The sequence below is a fragment of the Onychostoma macrolepis genome, chromosome 22 (assembly GCF_012432095.1).
Source record: "Onychostoma macrolepis isolate SWU-2019 chromosome 22, ASM1243209v1, whole genome shotgun sequence".
Taxonomy (NCBI): Eukaryota; Metazoa; Chordata; class Actinopteri; order Cypriniformes; family Cyprinidae; genus Onychostoma; species Onychostoma macrolepis.
Genome location: NC_081176.1, coordinates 14,055,672 through 14,075,063, shown reverse-complemented (window position 1 = coordinate 14,075,063; position 19,392 = coordinate 14,055,672). Strand labels below are relative to the sequence as shown.

Genomic DNA, 19,392 nt, shown 5'->3' with positions numbered 1-19,392 from the left:
GGCCTGGCAGTTTGTGTTTCACGTCCTCATAATGTTTCCTGTTTTTTTGTGTGACAACTTCCTGTTTGTCGCGACCAGATATTTACATATGCTGTGCTCTTCAGACGCTTGCAGGAAAATCCTCGAGCAGTGTCCTGAACACAGTGTGCAAAAATCACCTCATCCTCGGACAGAAACTCTACAGTGATCTGGAGGGGAAAGACATGTGGATGTATGGAGGAGAAAAGATCAGATTCAAAACAAAAAAGGTGTCCATCCATCCATCCATCCATCATCTATCTATCTATCTATCTATCTATCTATCTATCTATTTATTAGGGGTGGCACGGTACACAGATGTCACGATTTGGTACGTACCTCGGTTCGGGGGTCACGGTTCGATACGATTTCGGTACAACGGGGGGAAAAAATGTATTTGTTTATTTTGAACAGACAGTAGTACAAATTACTATTTTTTTCCACTTAGATGTGAAAATAATAGTGTCAACGTTAACGCATGCGAATAATCTAAAAAATTGTAACGCATTAATATTTTTTTTAACGCAAATTAATCGTTTGATAAGGTTTGACCCCAATTTCTTGCCGTCATCTCAGCGCGGAAGGTCATCTATCATTGTGTGATGAGGGTACAGCAAACCAGTGTTGCCAGGGTAAAGACAAGTGGGCTATTTTGAAAATACAGTCGCGGGAAAAATTACAGAGCAGTGGGTTACGGTTTTTTGGGCTACTTTTATAATCTACCACGGCCGCCCAAGGTGTATATAGACAAATAAAAATTTAAATAGATCCTTTTACTAATGTGTATTATACTTGAAATGTATACCTGGCAACTTAAGAACGGAGAGGCGGTAACATCACAAACAAGTTTCAGCAGAGCAGCAGAAATAAACATGACAACAGCCACTATAGATTATATAAGATAATAAACACACGATTACTGTAGGATTTTTGTGTACATCTGAAATGCTAATTTGTGCAGCGATATAAAAGGCTATAAATAGCATATTTTAACAACAGTGAACGACCAAATTCCACATGTGATCGTAAAAGGAAGTTATTACAAACACTCGATGGTGGTTTGAAGTGAGTTCTGAGTAAAATGTACTATTAATCTCATAAATTGTCTTATGTAGCATGATGCTAATGTTAGCTCTAATGCATCTGCAGAACAGTTCCAATTCTTCTTTATAATGCATTTGGTCATAATACTTCACGTAAGGTCGCAAGAAAATGTTTTGTTGTATCGATTTAGAAATACTTTTGATAATAGTTGGGTAAATGTATACTGGGATTGAAGCGATGTGGAACACACACACACACAAAACACATCAGTTCCAGCATTGCTAACTTGACAGCACAGTTGGTACTTTATCAAAATAAATTACAGTGAACCAAACATCAGCGCGCGCCTCTGTATCACCGTTGGAACACAACTGAAGTACAAAGCCTATCATTTACCGTATTGACCCGAATATAAGACGATGTTTTTTTCTTGGAAATACATCTGAAAAAACGCTGTCGTCTTATATTCGGGGTCTAGACTTTGACATGTCAACAATAGGTGGCGCCAAAAACGCATAAAACGAGTGTTCCATGAAATATGTAATGTAATGTAATGTGTGCTGTAAAGATCGCGAGTGAAAACAAAATAAAAAGAAAAGCTTACAGCAGCACGAGTCGTGACTGTCATGTTAGCCTGATGGGACCAAACTTCCTCTGTAAGTGATTTAAAAACACTACCCAGATTTGAAGACTACAATAAGATTTCACTTCTACTGATAATAAAATTTTGGTAGGCTACTATGAGATGGATAGCCTAAATGTTGTATAATTCAGATGGGCTACCTGTTATTTCAATGGTATATCAAAAAGTGTATATTTTTCAATGTCATTGTTGGTACATTTTACCAGTATTATTTACCATACTTTCAAAACAAAAATTTAAATAGGAAAAATATGCAATTTGAAAATAATTTAAGAAAAAAGAGTTTTACAGAGAGAGAGAAAAAATAGAAAACAAGATTTGGTTTTCAAAAAGCCTTTTTCCAAAAGGTACATCTGGAAAAAGGGGGGTCGTCTTATAATAAGGGTCGTCTTATATTCGGGACAATACGGTACATAATAAATAATAGTTTAGCATTCAGATACATTACATCGCAAATATGGAAATATTATGGAATATTTGGATTTGTGCCGAATGAGAAAGGTAGGATACACGAGCACAAAGCTCCATTTGGCAAACAGTTGAGTGCGCAAGCATTTAAAGTATACTCCCTTGTCAGTGAGAGATGCATTCACAATCAGCACATGGTCACTGTCTAGGGGGCTTTGTTTTCAAGTGCGCAACTCGGCATTCGCTGTTCTCCTGCTGACGGTTATCAAACAGCGTTGCATTACTGCGGGCGCCCCCTTCTGGATTGGGAGTGAATTGCCTGTATTCGTTGTAAGGCCTCATGCACCGAACTGAGATGCCCGTACCGTGACGGTTCGGTATGAATACATGTATCGTGCCACCCCTACTATATCTATCTATCTATCTATTCTATAGTTCGTTCTATCTATCAATCAATCTATCTATCTATCATTCTATCTATCGTTCTATCTCATCTATCTATCTATCTATCTATCTATCTATCTATCTATCTATCTATCTATCTATCGTTCTATCTATTCTATCGTTCGTTCTATCTATCAATCTATATATCTTTTGTTCTATCGTTTGTTCTATCTATCGTTCTATCGTTCGTTCGATATATATCTATCGTTCTGTTTATCAATCTATCATTCTATCAATCTATCGTTCTATCTATCGTTCTGTCTGTCTATCTATCGTTCTATTGTTCGGTCTATCTATGTATCGTTCTATTGTTCGTTCGTTCTATCTATCTATCTATCGTTTGTTCTATCGTTCGTTCTATCTATCTACTGATCTATCTATCTATCTATCTATCTATCTATCTATCTATCTATCTATCTATCTATCTATCTATCTATCTATCTATCTATCTATCTATCTATCTATCTATCTATTCATCTATCTATCTATCTATCTGTCTATCTATCGCTCTATCTATCTATCATGCTATCTATCTATCTATCTATCTATCTATCTATCTATCTATCTATCTATCTATCTATTCTATCTATCTATCTATCTATCTATCTATCTATCTATCTATCTATCTATCTATCTATCTATCGTTCTGTCTATCTATCGTTCTATCGTTCGTTCGTTCTATCTATCGTTCTATCTGTCTATCCATCTATCTATTGTTCTGTCGTTCCTTCTATCTATCTATCGTTCTGTCTATCTATTGTTCGTTCGTTCTATCTACAGTATCGTTCTATCTATCTATCTATCTATCTATCTATCTATCTATCTATCTATCTATCTATCTATCTATCTATCTATCTATCTATCTGTCTATCTGTCGTTCTGTTGTTCCTTCTATCTATCTATCTATCGTTCTATCTATCTATCTATCTATCTAGCGTTCTATCTATCATTCTATCGTTTGTTCTATCTATCATTCTATCGTTTGTTCTATCTATCTATCTATCTATCTATCTATCTATCTATCTATCTATCTATCTATCTATCTATCTATCTATCTATCTATCTATTGTTCTATCGTTCTATCTATCTATCTATCCTTCTATCTAGCCTTCTATCTATCTATTGTTATATTTTTCCATCTATCGTTCTATTGTTCTATCGTTCTATCGTTCTATTATTCTTTTGTATCATTCTATAATTAAGTCTATCATTCTATCTATAATTTTATCTATCATACTAGCTTCCATTCTACATCAGTCATTCTATCCTACTGTCTACCATTCTGTCATAATATCTTTCATTCTCTTTGTTGTGCTGTCTATCATTGTATCTATCATTTCACCTATCATTCTATTGTTCTATTTATCGTCCTGTGATTGTCTACTGTTTTAACATTCAATCTGTCGTCTTTTACGTTGTTCTATCTATCGTTCTATCATTGTATCTATCGTTCTATCATTCTATCAATCTTTATCCTACTATCATTCTTTCTATTGTACTAACATTCTGTCTGTCATTATACATCAATCGTTCTTTTGTTCTGTCTATCACACTGTCTATAATTCTATCATTCTTTATATCGTTCCATCACAGTATCTATCATTCTATCATTAAAACATTCTATCTGTCGTTCTGTTATGTTGTCTACCATTCTTTGTTCTTTATATCATTCTATTTATCATTATGTATGTATCATTCTATCATTCGTTCTATCTATCATTTTAACATTCTATCGATCGCTCTGTCCATCATACTGTTTATATTTATTTTTTTCTTTCTTTATGTTGTTCTATCCTTCTATTGTTCCGTCTGTCAATCTATTGTTCTGTCTATCATTCTTTATAGCGTTCTGTCTACAGTACTGTCTTCCATTTTTTGTCTATAGTATCTATCATATTATACTATTTATCGTTCTGTCTATCATTCTGTCAGTTTGTCTCTATCATACTATACATCGTTTTTCTATTGTGTTATCTAAAATGCTGTCCTTCTGTCTGTGGTTCTATTGTTCTTTCTATTGTTTTGTCTATCATACTATCTATGTCTGTCTATTGTTCTATCCATCATTCTCTCATCAGTCTATTTTTCTGTCTGATCTATTCATGTATCCATCCATTGATTTGTGCATGTGTCTGCAGCACTTTATCCTGATGAGGGATCCAGACGTGTTGTTTACTGTACTTGAGAGCGATATCCCAGCATCCAACGGAATAATTCATATTATTGACAAGCCCTTTACTCTTGCTCATATCGAGTCTTCAAACAACAACATGGAGGTAAATCTGTTCAACCTGTTTGACTGAAGCTGATATAATAATATCTGATGAATGACACACAGCACCAACCTCAACACCCTCTAATGTAGATGTTCTAATGTCTCAAGTTCTCCTCAAAGACCATCGGAGAGATTTTCAGAGAGGATGACAGGTTCAATCGATTCCTGTCTCTGGTAGATGTGAGTGATCTCCTCTCCTGCTCTTTTTCTGCATTTCTCTGCTGAACCCAAGCACTGAGAACATTTTTTCTCTTTCTGCTGCAGAATTGTGGAGCCCTGTTGCCTGTCAGAGGTTCAGGTCCGCTTACAGTGTTTGTTCCAACCAACACAGCCATAGACAAATCCAGAGATGGAAGTCTTATGTACATGCTGAATGAAGTGAGCTGCCATTATATGCTTTCTGCCTCAAATGAAGTTGGATTTGTATAAACAAATTATTCAGAACAAATATTTACTCAGTGTTTTAATCAAATCTTTAGGATATTCATATATTTGTTCATATAACACACTCTGATCTTTCATCTCTTTGTTTTAAAGGCCAAACCAAAGCTTCAGATGCTTCTGAAACACCATATGTTCTCCCTGGCCGCTGTAAGTCTCCTTTGACATACAAACTCATTTCCCACAGTTCATTTGACTTTAAAATGAGGCATTTATGAACGTTGCTTCCCATGAAATGCTTTGCTGAATGCAATTTTCTTGAAATTGTAAGTTTATTTGGACATATTTGCTTTTTGTCACACTTCCAAAGCTATGATTTGCTACATGCTAATGCTAGTCATTTGTAGGTTATATTAAAAGTAGGGACATTCCTATTCTAGAGAGCATTTGATTGGACAAAAATGTGTATGCCTACGAGTTTATTTGGGTTGTTGGGGCAAATGTTTAAGGCATGTCTAGATGCCTAGAACCTCATTCTGTGAAGCTCTTGCGAAATTAGCATTTGCTGCTAATTTGCTGCTCAGCATACAATTTCATAAGATTTTTCACAAGAATGGAGTTACCAATTAGATATCAATACCTTTGATCCATTTTCCAACCGCTTTTTCAAAAGATAGCTGTATTTGTCAAGTGTTTAGCAATGCACACATTAATTAAAATCTTTAATCTAGGATGTAAGTGCAATATTTGTATAAACCTTGGGTCAGTGAGTTTTAAAATAATATTAAATGTATGTTTTTAAACTAGTCTTAAACCAGCACGTTTGGTGAAATTTTTGGCCCAGTTTCATAGTTGTGAAATGGATAATATACATCATGTAAAATATCTTTGCCTTAGGTTACTGTGGACCAGCTTGCTAGCATGTCTGAGATTACAACAATGGCCAGTGAGATCTTAAGGATCAATGCCTCTGAGGATGTAAGTGAATGTGCTTTTATGATTGCATTGACTGTAACTCCTGATGGGAATGAGAAATTTTTATGAAATTTGGTACAAATGGGTTGGGCCTCATTCTGTTTTTAAATGAAAAATTTGGTGACTTAGTGACATTGTAATAATGGGAAATTGGAAAATGACAAAACTGTTGGTTTTACACTCTCTCAATCAATCCACAGGGAAGAGTCTTCCTGGGCGATAAAGGAATACCTCTCGAAACGAAAGACATTGTCGCATCTAATGGAATCATTCACCTAATTGATGGAGTTCTTGTACCTTCCTCTATAGTTCCCATAATGCCCCATCGGTGTGACATTAATGGGAGTAGGATCTCTTTTGTAGGTTTCTTTTAATGCATGACTACACATAGTTGTTGCTAGCAAAACAAATATTCAACACCCTAATTCTATTCAACATAATTTCATGGATAATAAAACATCTGTGCAACAAGATTTTCTATGAATCCTGTGAAAAATGTTGCTTCGTTTCTTAGGGTACCTGTGTCCGATGCAGCCATATCCATGAGACACAATGTCCGCCTGGAAGTGTTGATCTGGTATTTGATGTTTTCAATTATTTATGAACTATATCAGCATTTATAATCAATATATACTTATTAAAATACATTTTAAATGAATGTATTTTCAAAATTACAACAACCAATGAAGAAAATCTAAACATAGCCACTGTTTACAGCAGAGCTGCATAATTTATTGACACGAACACTGGATCTGGGCTTTATTCACCTAGGGATATAATTTAAGAGGCTGCGAACCAATTCCTGATCGCCGATGGTCATATTCTTTATTCGAGGAAGGCTGTGCCAAATACTGCAACATTACTGAGAGGGTATGAAAACAAGGTCTCAGATTCCACATACAAACACAACCTTCCATAAATGTCTGCAATTGTTGTAAAATTTCAAAAACTCCATTAGTTTTCTACATGGGTAAATAGTTTTTTATCGATAACTTATAAACCTTTCAAGACAGATCTATGCTACAAGGTTGATCATCAATGGTATATACTTCAGATGAAGCCATCAACCTGCATTATTTCAACTTATTTTTAAAGTAATCCCATTTAGCAGCAGAATTCATGATAAAACTACATTACCTATGATTCTGTACAAAACATACTACAAGAGCTTGTAAATAAACGCATATTTTGCAATAAACTCAAAATATATTGTTTCTACTGATATAATCAACAACTTTAAATGAATAGTTTTATATTTTCAATATTGTTTAATTTGATTATGTCATTCGCAGTGGTTCATGGGATTGTAGTTCCGTTAAATACACAGTCTTGTACCTTTGTCTTTTTGTACAGTTTTTTGGTCTTTTTTTCCTTCAAATCAAAGTTTGTAATGTTGTGATTCTTCTCGTAGCTCGTTGGCTAAGTTCAGGGTTTGTAACTTTTTAATGATATGACTTTTTTAAAATTCTTTTGGGGAAAAATAAATAGCAAAAATGCTTCTGGAACCGATACCACTGAAACGTGTGACATCCTGTTTTCAGACGCCACAGTGTTGCAGTGGTTTCTATGGGCCAGACTGTAAACCGTGCATTGGGGGTTTCCAGCACCCGTGTTATGATAAAGGGACTGTAAGTATGCAAATATGAACTCACTACGGTCGTGACTGGAAGTTCTGGTGTTTATTTGTCATGTGTCTGTTCGTAGTGTTTTGACGGCATCAATGGGAATGGCTCCTGTAAATGTGAACCAGCGTTTACGGGTGTAGGCTGCCACCTCTGCTCAAACCCCAACAAACATGGAGAGAACTGTGATGAAGGTGAAGTTATATACCTTATATACTTTCATAATACCTCCTCTTCTGTCTCTTTGTCTAAAGCATAAATCTGCTGGTACAGTACCAGCGTTCCGTGACCTTCTCCTCTGCTCGTGCTCTGTTTGCTCCTGTAGATTGCCGCTGCGTCCATGGCGTGTGTGATAACAGGCCTGACAGTATGGGGATGTGTAGAAGAGGATCCTGTCAGGAGGGGTTTTCGGGGGAGCTTTGTGACCAGACCGCTACCCCCTGCAATTCAGACGGCATCCTCGAGCACTGCCACATTCACGCTAAATGTGTCTACCACAACGATCAAACCATGTTAGTGTCACTTGAGCATGATGTGTAGATCATTATAGACTGCACTCAGGTATTTTATTTTAATTTTGGCAAATATAATTTTTTTGGCAAATATTTTATTTTTTGCTTTAATTTATTTTATTTAGACAAAATTATATTTTTTACAGCCCACTACTTTTACTCTGCAGTGCACATTATTTTTTATTTTATTTTATTCTATTTTATTACTTTTTTAATTTTATTTTGGACAAAATGTTTGGCAAATATTTAGCTTTTTTTTTTTTTACAACCCAATACTTTTACTCTGCAGTAAAAGTACTGGGTTGAAAAAACAAAATAAAATAAAATTAAATAAATATGTATTGCAGTGCCCACTGAAGCAAGCATGTTAGTAATGCCAGTTTATGTGTTCGCCATCAATCTTTGGCATGTTATTGATCTATCGTCCATTGTGCTAGGTGTGTTTGTCTGCCTGGATACGAAGGAGACGGTTACACCTGCACTAAAACCAATCCCTGCCTCCAGCCTCAGAGAGGAGGCTGCGACGTCAATGTGAGACAGATGGATTTCCTTTTTCCAGCAGTTTGCCTTTAGCCCTCACATGTAGAAATCTGAAATCTGAAGTGATGTCTGCCTAATTTTTACTAGTACATCAGAATTCAGAAGTGATTTAAAGTTGCTCCTTGGATTCAAACTGACACATGAAAATGATTGCATTGGCTATGCCTTAAATAATTCTAATTATAAAAGTAATCATTTTGAGCTTAACTTTTTTGTTTTGTAGGCTGGATGTATGTACGATGCAGGAAAGGTGAACTGTGTTTGTATGGAAGGATGGACAGGCGATGGACGTTTGTGTGTGGGAATCAATAACTGCTTGAGTGAGAGCCGTGGTGGATGTCATGAAAATGCACAATGCACAGTCACTGGACCAGGACAGGTAATACTGAACAAGCTGTGAGGATACAGTTAACCTGTAGGACAAATAATATCACTGGAGCGCCTGTTGAATGTCTTTTGCATCTTGGAGGTTCTTGTCTAGCCCTTATAATGCTCTTCGTCAATTTGACACAAACACATATTTTAGTTGTTGGAAATTCTTATGTTTTTCTTGAAATTGTGTTACTGTTTCTCATTTACGACCAAGTATTTTGTTATGCCAGTTTTTCAACTACCTCAGCATTTATACTATTGATAGATGATTTTATTTGAATACATCTGTCAATATATACATACATATATGAATATATACACGCTGTGATGAAGACATACATTTTTAGTTTATGCATGTACATTTTGCTGGGAATCAAACCAATGATGATAAAAATAAATAAAAAAATATTTAAAAAAATGTAATAAAAAAAAAATTAATATACTGTTTATATAAAAAACAGAACAGTTTTACAGTTAAATTTTTTTAATTAAACTGAATTATTACTTCAATGAAACATAACCGAGAACTTAAAGGCTTAGTTCACCCAAAAATGAAAATTAGCCTGTGTTTTACTCACCCTCGAGGCATCCTAGGTGTATATGACCTTCTTCTTTCAGACGAATCTAATCGGAGTTATATTAAAAATTGTCCTTGCTCTTCCAAGCTCTATCATTGCAGTGGAGAGGGGGTGGTGGTGTTTCTGCACAACAGTCCAAGAGACGTTAAATAAAGCATGCACATCCATAGTAAAACGTGCCTCACATGGCTCCAGGGGGTGCATATCTCACAGACGTGTGCGCTACGCATACTATACATCCTACGTCATCCGCTGGAAGAGCTTGCACATATGATAGTCAGCAGAAGTCAGAGAAAAGTGTTTATTACGTTTGAAATGGGGATATTTTTCTAACAAAAACGCATCGATTCGAGGCCTTTATTCACACCCCGGAGCCGTGTGAGGCACATTTATTATGGATGCACACACTTTATTTAACGTCTCTTGGACTGTTGTACAGAAACACGCTGACTGCAATGATAGAGCTTAGAAGTGTCAGGACAATTTTTAATATAACTCCGACTGGATTTGTCTGAAAGAAGAAAGTCACATACACCTAGGATGCCTCGAGGGTGAGTAAAACACAGGCTAATTTTCATTTTTGGGTGAACTAACCCTTTAAGTATAAAAGAAAAATTACTATTGCAAACCCAGAACTGAGTTTTGTTCAACCTATTTCTCTGTTCAGAATGAATGTAGCTGCAAGAAAGGCTTCATGGGAGACGGCGTCGTCTGTAAAGTCGTCAACCCCTGTTTGTCAGCTAACGGAGGCTGCCATTCTCGGGTTTGTATTTCATGATTGCAGATTTATCTGTTAAATACATCTGTAAATCTCTGAACAACCTGTCAAAATACGGATGCTGGTGAAATTATATTTAAAGGCTAACACTCCTTTATACATGCAAGAGCTAGCGTGTAATGTGGCGTAACAGTATGATAATGTGTTCAGGCCACATGTAAATTAAAGAGCCCAGGAATACGTGAATGCGTGTGCCGAAACGAATACGAAGGCGACGGACTCACATGTTACGGAAACATGCTTGTGGTAAGATGACGCATTTATGCATTTATTTAATTGTAAAGATATAAATTAGTTGTCAACATTTAAAAATGCGTAAAAATGGTTTACTAATAAATAATAGCAATAAATGTATGTATTTCATTTTTTACATTTTATTTAAATGATTAAAAGTTAGTACTAATAACAAAACTAATTAAAACATACATAATTGTTTTTCATTATTTTTTTCATACATTATATTTCAAATGAACACAACATACACAAACCATAAACAAACAAAATTATGTTTTGACTGAAAAACGGCATACAGTTCTGTCAGTTAGAATGAGAGTTCATTGATCAAGGAAATGGAAAAAAAATGTTTTCATATTTCTAAACAAAACAATATTTTTCAATTTTCAAACACAAAAACATTTCAATATAACATATATGGACTCATGCACAACAGATTTGTTCATAAAAACATTCAAAAGCATTCAAAATCGAAACGTATTGTTAAGTTGTTCATCTTTTTATTGTTTTTATTTTCAGGAGCTAGATGGAAACTCTGAGTTTTATAATTTCAATCGCTTCCTTCTAGTAAGTTCATCTTTACCCAAGTAAACTGTCAATTAATTAATTTACAATAATTTTTTAGTAACATAATGCGAGTATGTACACAAATAATATAATACAACATTTCTGTGTTCATCTGCAGAGGCACAAAGTGATTGACAGCGACAGAAGAGTCACAGCTTTGGTTCCATCTAAAGCTGCTTTCAAAAACCTCACCGATTCAGAGGAGTCGTTTTGGTTCGATTATTACAGGCTTCCTCACCTTCTGCAGTAAGTGATTGGATCGACATCGCAAACTGATTTCTGAGGTTTAAAAAAAATACAATAAAAGCATTTTTCATGTGCAATTTCTGTCTAGAGTTCATTTTTTAGATGGGATATACACCTCTGAAGACTTACAGCAGATGGTTGGTAAAACAGTACAGACTCTAGGAAAGACTAAATGGGAGGTCAATAGCAACGGCAGGGTAACTGTCACACAAACCCCACCACTCGGATTAATTAGCACCTTAAACTGGTCATCTTTAACTGTTCTGATGTGACCTGTTAACCCTCATGTTCCCAGGAGCTCATGATCGGCAATGCTACCATCATCGCTCCAGACCTCAAGGCAATAAATGGGTGCATTCACATCATTGACACGGTAATTTAACTTAAAGCAAAGATTGTGTCTGTTTTTTTTTATTTTATTTTAAATCAAAAGTATTCAACTTTGTATTATTACTTTACAATAAATGAGAACATTTGTTTGAGTTGCATGGAAGGAGGGAACCAAGACATGTCTAAAGACTACATAGCAACACCCTAGCAACAACATAACAACACCCCAAACACACTTAGAACACTTTAGCAACTGCATTGCAATAACATAGCAATAAAGTCCCTTTAAGACAAGTAATTTCACTCACCAGCCATCTTTGAAATGCCTCTCAGGCATGCAAGTTCAGCTCCTATATCTTTGAATAGAGAACCATGAAATTCTCCAAAACTGTTCACGAAGCTTACGATTAAATTTCATATTTGAAAACACCAATGAAATCTGACAACAACAGTCCCATAAAGCTTTCTTATGTTCAAATAGCATTAAAAAAAGCTTGTTTTTCATGCTATACCAGCCAAAAAGCATGTGCAGTCATGACTTTACTAATCAACGATTGGCCCTTTCATTTAGAAGGTGGGGCTTATTCGCCATATTGGGCGTTGCACTTTCTCCCATTCATAAGTAATAGGAGTGCATAGTCTTCCTGTATGTAAAGTCTTTGATAGCAATGCACACAAAACACTTATTTGTACATGAAAACACCCTAGCAACAACAGAGCATGCCCCAAAAACACATAGAACACCCTAGCAACAGCATAGCAATGCATTAAACACAGTTAGAGCACCTGAGCAAATGCATGGCAACACCCTAGTAGCTACATTGCAATGCCCTAAAAACATAAAGAACACCTAAGAAATGGCATAGCAATGACCTAGCAACTACTCAAAACCCCCTGGCAACAACAAAGCAAAGCCCTAAACTCAGAACACATTAGCAGCTGAACATAGCAATGTTCTAATGGTGTGTGCACACTAAAAGCAAAATTAAATATTAGCGCAAATAGATTACATAGAAAGTCATTGCAAATATGTGAACAAATGCAAATTCACGCCAGTTGATGTGAAATACACAAATTGGGTGACGCATTTGGCGAGAAATGCACGATATTCGCCTCAATCTCATCTTCCACTTCAGTTAAAAAATGTAAAGTTGAGTGGAAAATTCGCATTGTACACGCTGTCATGCAAGCCAATCATCGAAGAGCTTATTGACATGTCTGGTTTGACGCGTCCGGTTGTATCAGAAAATGCGTTTTATTTATTTTATTATTTTTTTAAAGGTTTTATTTATTTATTTATTTTTTTGCCGTTTTTATTAGGATAGGACAGTATTTAGACAGGAAGAAAAGTGGGAGAAAGAGAGGGGGGCGGAGCAGGAAAGGTCCACGAACCGGGACCTTTTTAAATTGTTTTTATGTTTTTATTCACGAGAGTGACGTGAAAAACATCTAGTGAGTAATCTAGAGTGAGTAATGCAACGTAAATATTCGCTTTTGGCTTTTGGTGTGAACACACCATAAGATCACATATAACACCTTAGTAATTGCATAGCAACACCCTAGCATTAACAAAACATGTACAATGCCTTAGCAACTGCATAGCAACACTAAAAACATTTAGAAATTCTTAGCAATGCCTGAAATGTTTTGTCTAGAAACACTCTGATTTCCTTCTAAAAATGCTCTGGCCTAGTTTGGCCATATTAATCCACTTGGTCTCCGAAATATGAAACATTTCTAAATTTTACATTTTTACTGTAACAATTTTGCTTACAGGTTCTTCGACCTGCTCTATCTGATTTCCCTCCACCTCCTCCTGGTTTGATGGAGTTCCTGAACAACACGCCAGAATTCAGCCTTTTCAGGGAGGCGGCGCTGGTGTGTTTGATCTATAAATATAACTTACTCAATTTTTTCAAGAACTGTACAAGAGTTACAGAATAACTTTGTTACATAAACATAGTTGTCTCTGTTTTTTTTTAGCTCTACAACTTGGAAAACAATATCCCAACTAGAGATTACACCATTTTTGTCCCAAATGACAATGCCATGCAAGAGTACCTGAAAAAAACAAACTCGACACAACTGGTGAGTGGAACGTTTTGAAATGATGCTAAACATTCATACTCTAGTGCATTGGTATCAAACTAAATTCCTGGAGGGCCACAGCTCTGCACAGTTTAACTCCAACCTTAATCAAACACACCTGATCCAGCTAATCAAGCTCTTCAGAATTACTAGAAACTTTCGAGCTGGTTGGAGCTAAACTTTGCAGAGCTATGGCCCTCCAGGAATTGAGTTTGAGACTACTGCTCTAGTGAGACACTCTAGTCTCACTCTTAAAATTAATTGTTGAAAGTGTCTCTTTTCAACAGAGCCTAGACATTGTAAAATATCACATAATTCTTGGCGAGCAACTCTTTCCTGAACACTTGGGCGAAGGAATTTTCAAAAACACGCTTTTGGGAAATGGCACTCAGATCATGTTTTTTGTGGACATTGATAATCAGGTATTGCACAACCAACAATAGTTCATATTCTGTACAATACTTAGATGAAATTAGTCGTGACTAACTAGTCCTAAACTCCAGACAACGGCCAATGACGTTCCCGTAAACGGAAGCTTCACTGAGACGAGGCATGGCACTGCATTCGGCATCCCACGTGTCTTAGACCTCCACAAGAACCACTGCAGTAAAGATGTGATTTTAAAGATTTCAGTAAGTTTCTATTTGAATTTTATGAGGTGAATCTCAAAGTGGCATAATGGACAACGTTAAGGAACGTTTGCTTTCTTTGCAGGGTCGCTGTGGAGATTGTAACACTGAACCTAAATGCCTCTATAATGCCAAACCTGTAAGATAATATAGATTCCTTTGTTGTTTTAGTTTAACGTTTAAGTGAAAGGAATTGTATGATGCATCCTTCTGTTAATTTCTTCAGGTGCAACCAAAGTTCCCTCAAAATATGAGGCCAAACTGTAAATACAGGACAAGAGTTGAAAGAAAGAGAATGAGTGTGCCAGGCTGTTACATGGACTGCTTGAGAACAACAAAGGTACTTCATTTTCTACTTTTTAACATCAGAAGCATACTAAATAAGTGCACAAACTCAGATGCAACTAATTTTCCAATGCTTTCCAACATGCACGGTCGTGATGTACGTACTTGAGGGCACTTAGACTTGAGTTCCACTTCAGATCCTTCGATTTCAAATGGGAATGAAATCTGTTGAAAGGTTTCTGTCCCTCCACTGAAGCCTGTTTCTAGGGCCACTGTCCTAAAGGCTGCGTTTACACTTGGCATTAAAATACGATCACCGTGATCCAATCAAGCAGATCGGATCATCAGTCAATCAGAACACGGCGCGTTTACACTTGGCAACATTAGCTGACTTCTCTATCTAGATAACCGATCGGATCTGTCTTTCCCGCACAATATTTAAATAAGTCCGCAGAGAATGGCCCCGGTGCAAAGTCAACCTGAAGTGGTGGGTTTTCTTTTCAAAAGCATTTTCAGTCGCGGGACTTTTTTTCTGACAGTTCGCAAGAGAGGGGGCAGCATTTTGCGTGATGTCGACACGATGACTGGATTGCGTTTACTTTACACTGGGATCCAATCACAATGCGTCCTCAACTACCTCTGGTGCAGGACACACTGATCGGATAACATTCTGATCAGAAGCGCATTTACACTTGTCTTTTCAATGTGTATGTAGACAACATCCATATACAGGTCACATGTTAATGCCAAGTGTAAACGCAGCCATAGATTTAGCTCCAACCAGCCTCCAACACATTTTCCTGGAAGTATCTAATGTGTCTGAAGACCTTGATTATTTGGTTCAGGTGTGTTTAATTATGGTTGGAGCGGAACTCTGCAGGAACAGGTTTGGACACCCCTGTTTTATATCTTCAAAAGTTTCTTGTAAAGATGAACTGTCTTGTGGGTTTGGAATGAAATGTGAAATGAGTAAATTACAGAATTTTCATTTTTGGGCAAACTATCCCTTTTAGGATGTTGAGTTAAAATGCAAGAGTTTGCAAAAGTGACACTCTTCAGAGATTTGGACATTTTTATCTCCATTGGTCAGTGAAAATTTCACATACTTGGATCAACTTGTATTCATTAAATTAACTGACCTAGCTCTATCCACAGCCTCATAAAAAAATCGTACACATTTGCTGTTAAACAGTTTATTTTTCAGGTAGCTATAAACATGTTGATACTTGCTCCTCAAGATATCTTTTGAACTGTTCCTCGGTCTTGATAGTCGTTGACCTGAAAAGGAAAACTAACTATATAAGAAGAGTATAAACTAGTCTCTGCTACAGCGCCTACTTGTGGTAACAGTGAAAATGCAAGCCATTCTTGCACTCTGAACATGCATGAAATCAAGATTGCACTGCTAGAAATTCCTGCAATTATGTATTTCGGGCCAGAGTTTTATGCACTGGTAGTGGGTTTACACTTCTAAATTCAGATTCAAAGCTGATTCAAATTCAAACCTCATGATAACTTTCTTCTTAGGACCATTCCTGCTGTCCAGGATACTTTGGGCATGATTGCTCCAAATGTCCTGGGAGTGTGGATAACTGGTGCTCCAACAACGGTCAATGTAAGGATGGGTTGTTTGGCAGTGGGGAGTGTCTCTGTAATGAGGGCTTCCACGGAACGGCCTGCGAGATGTGTGAACCTGGGAGATATGGAAAAGACTGCAAGTCTGGTAACATCTACGAGCAATCTTTCCGTTCTAGTCTTTCTGTAGGCATTCTGTTGAAGCATTATTCAACAAACCCTTGGTTTTCATTTGACAGAATGCCACTGTGAACATGGCAAATGTTTGGACGGTATGGAGGGAAATGGGCAGTGCATTTGTTTCAAAGGTTGGAAGGGAGTGAATTGCTCTGTTGGTCAGTATTAAGGTCAAACTTATTTTATGTCAGATAGTGTGTTTCTCACCTTCATGCACTTGACGTCATAAACGTTTCTCAATTTCAGCGGTAGTTAATGATGCCTGTGGTGGAGTTTGTGATGTCAATGCTAAGTAAGTATGGAAAACATACAGTAAATATAAGACACATTAACACATTCATCACTGTTTATAATGCAACATTTTTCTTCCAGCTGTATCTCAGGAGGTTCAGGAGCTCCTCCAACTTGTTCCTGCATAGCTGGTTATAAGGGTAATGGGACATTTTGCAAAGGTTTGTTTGTGGTTCTTTGCCAAGTTTGTCATTTAAGTTTTTTTTTTTTTTCCTCTGTGAAATTAAAATTCAACCTGTTTACTTTCCCAATACATATTCCTGGTCTTATTGTGAATGATTTGTGTTCCACAGAATTTGACCCATGTACCACAAACAACGGAGGATGTTCCATAAATGCAAACTGCACAAAAACATCGCCTGGTGAAAGGAGCTGTACATGTAAAGCTGGCTACATTGGTGATGGGGTTATGTGTCTTGGTAAATGTGTGAATCACTTTCTTTAATATTTAAATGGGTAGCGTGGACCAGTGGATTCATGGAATTTGTGTTTTAGATTTGTTGTTTAAATGATCTCTTTATTGATGCCTTGTTGTTTTTTTATTCAGTTGGTCTTAGCCTGCTTTTTATGGATTCTTTGATTTTAGTTTAGAATTATAATCAGCCTTGATTAAGATTTTTTTTTTGTGCTACATGGTATGTGCTTAGGGTATGCCTCAGGGCTCTGTATTGGCCTCAATTATCAGTTTTGCATCATCTGTATGCATTTACTTGTTTAAAGCTGTGTAATTGTGTTTTCACTACAGAAATGGATGCCTGCTTAGTGGACAATGGAGGATGTGACAAAAATGCTTTATGTATGAAAACTGGACTAAACAGGGTTTGTGTCACTTATTTTAGTATATGCTTAACAACAAATGTTAACATTATGAAGTCAACATTAAAATGTTGAACATTACATTTGTTTCAGGTTGCATGCGCATGTAAGCCTGGCTTTATTTCTCAAGGTCATAGATGTCTGGCAGTTAATCCTTGTCGGAAGGTAACAGAATTCACAAACAATATTACGGCAAATAATTGTATTAAATCATCATCTGATATTAGGTATTTTTGTATGCAAATCATTTTTATTTTATTTTATAACAGAATAATGGCGGCTGCAGTATTAATGCTGTTTGCAGATACCTCGGGGATGGGGAACGTAATTGCACATGCTATATTGGCTACAAAGGAGACGGTTTTAAGTGTGCAGGGACTGTCAGTAGAGTAAGTATCACTTAAGATTAATTTTAGGCTAATTAATAATGATTGACAAAACATGAGAAACAATAACTTCTGCTTTTCAAATTAATCTTATAATTGTTTATTGCAGGAGCTTCTTCGTATGCCTGAGGCAGCATGGTTGAGGAGAAATATTGGTGTAAGTGCATGTTTCAATTTGTGAGAGAATATGCTAATTTCTTGATATAATCGAGATATATTAACAATAATAATCTGTGTTATAGGTAATTAGAGTCCGAGATCTGTACAGTCAAGGCCCTTTCACTGTATTTGTTCCTCATGCTGATTATGTGGCAAATGTTTCGGTATGCTGCACTGAATCACACCTAAGTAATATAACATTATAAGTATTATATCGGTATTGATTGAATTATAAAAAGTAGGCAATACATAACAAATTTAGTTTTTCAAATGTTGTGTTTTAAAAGTAATGCTTGCAAGATTGTGAAAGCAGTTTTCTCTTAGAAATAGCATGAACCATTGAATCATGTACATTTGCACAAATCGAAAATTTCATGACTTCCTTACTTTTTCTGTTGTCATATAATTTCTTGTCATGACAGACACTGCAGATTGAAAAGTGGACAAATACAAGTCACAGTTCAGACCTGCTGCGGTACCACATTGTCACTTGTGAAGAACTGCGCGAATCAGACCTCAAATCTGTTAAAGAAGTGGCTACCAGTAGCGGATATAAATTACGCTTCAGTGTTAGAGATGTGAGTCCTTGAAGTTTCAAATGCATTTTATATTTACAATATTAGATAATTATCTAAACGAGAGTCAGAACTTAAAGGGATAGTTCACCCAAAAATCAAGATTCTGTTGTCATTTACTCACTCTCAAGTTGTTCCAAACCTCAGTTTCTTTCTTTTGTTGAGAACGAAAGAAGCAGTTGACTGTAGCTATTGACTTGCACATTATAGAAAAAAATACCATGGTAGTCAATGGCTACTGTCAACATTCTTCAAAATATATTCTTTTTTGTTTAGCAGATGAAAGAAACTCATATGGTTTTGGAACAACTGGATGGTGAATAAATGACAGAATTTTCATTTTTGGATGAACTATTCCTTGATCGATGGCAAAAATGCCACCAAAATGAACAAAAATGCCTCCCAAATTCAAGATTCTGGGATAAAAATTCAATTCAAGTTTAT

The 19,392-nt window shown here is 36.2% G+C and overlaps 1 protein-coding gene across 3 annotated transcripts in view; it reads left to right on the top strand.

Annotated features, from left to right (window-relative positions):
* The window catches only part of stab1 (stabilin 1), a 41,759-nt gene that overhangs the window by 8,714 nt on the left and 13,653 nt on the right, over window positions 1-19,392 (top strand). For all 3 annotated transcript variants that reach the window (XR_009268445.1, XM_058760986.1, XM_058760988.1), the window contains 37 exons: window positions 105-248; window positions 4,696-4,833; window positions 4,941-5,012; window positions 5,097-5,210; window positions 5,370-5,423; window positions 6,111-6,191; window positions 6,389-6,547; window positions 6,703-6,765; window positions 6,960-7,058; window positions 7,730-7,816; window positions 7,893-8,004; window positions 8,136-8,322; window positions 8,760-8,853; window positions 9,086-9,241; window positions 10,480-10,575; window positions 10,741-10,836; window positions 11,344-11,391; window positions 11,510-11,637; window positions 11,726-11,834; window positions 11,933-12,010; window positions 13,744-13,845; window positions 13,951-14,055; window positions 14,343-14,477; window positions 14,559-14,687; window positions 14,770-14,823; window positions 14,911-15,024; window positions 16,497-16,692; window positions 16,784-16,879; window positions 16,968-17,013; window positions 17,094-17,173; window positions 17,306-17,431; window positions 17,758-17,831; window positions 17,922-17,993; window positions 18,098-18,217; window positions 18,324-18,371; window positions 18,457-18,537; window positions 18,796-18,951. Coding sequence is in view for 2 of the 3 variants with exons in the window: in XM_058760986.1 (XP_058616969.1) it covers window positions 105-248; window positions 4,696-4,833; window positions 4,941-5,012; window positions 5,097-5,210; window positions 5,370-5,423; window positions 6,111-6,191; window positions 6,389-6,547; window positions 6,703-6,765; window positions 6,960-7,058; window positions 7,730-7,816; window positions 7,893-8,004; window positions 8,136-8,322; window positions 8,760-8,853; window positions 9,086-9,241; window positions 10,480-10,575; window positions 10,741-10,836; window positions 11,344-11,391; window positions 11,510-11,637; window positions 11,726-11,834; window positions 11,933-12,010; window positions 13,744-13,845; window positions 13,951-14,055; window positions 14,343-14,477; window positions 14,559-14,687; window positions 14,770-14,823; window positions 14,911-15,024; window positions 16,497-16,692; window positions 16,784-16,879; window positions 16,968-17,013; window positions 17,094-17,173; window positions 17,306-17,431; window positions 17,758-17,831; window positions 17,922-17,993; window positions 18,098-18,217; window positions 18,324-18,371; window positions 18,457-18,537; window positions 18,796-18,951 (3,849 nt within the window). In the remaining variant the exon portion in view is untranslated. The remainder of the gene's footprint in view (window positions 1-104; window positions 249-4,695; window positions 4,834-4,940; window positions 5,013-5,096; window positions 5,211-5,369; window positions 5,424-6,110; window positions 6,192-6,388; window positions 6,548-6,702; window positions 6,766-6,959; window positions 7,059-7,729; window positions 7,817-7,892; window positions 8,005-8,135; window positions 8,323-8,759; window positions 8,854-9,085; window positions 9,242-10,479; window positions 10,576-10,740; window positions 10,837-11,343; window positions 11,392-11,509; window positions 11,638-11,725; window positions 11,835-11,932; window positions 12,011-13,743; window positions 13,846-13,950; window positions 14,056-14,342; window positions 14,478-14,558; window positions 14,688-14,769; window positions 14,824-14,910; window positions 15,025-16,496; window positions 16,693-16,783; window positions 16,880-16,967; window positions 17,014-17,093; window positions 17,174-17,305; window positions 17,432-17,757; window positions 17,832-17,921; window positions 17,994-18,097; window positions 18,218-18,323; window positions 18,372-18,456; window positions 18,538-18,795; window positions 18,952-19,392) is intronic.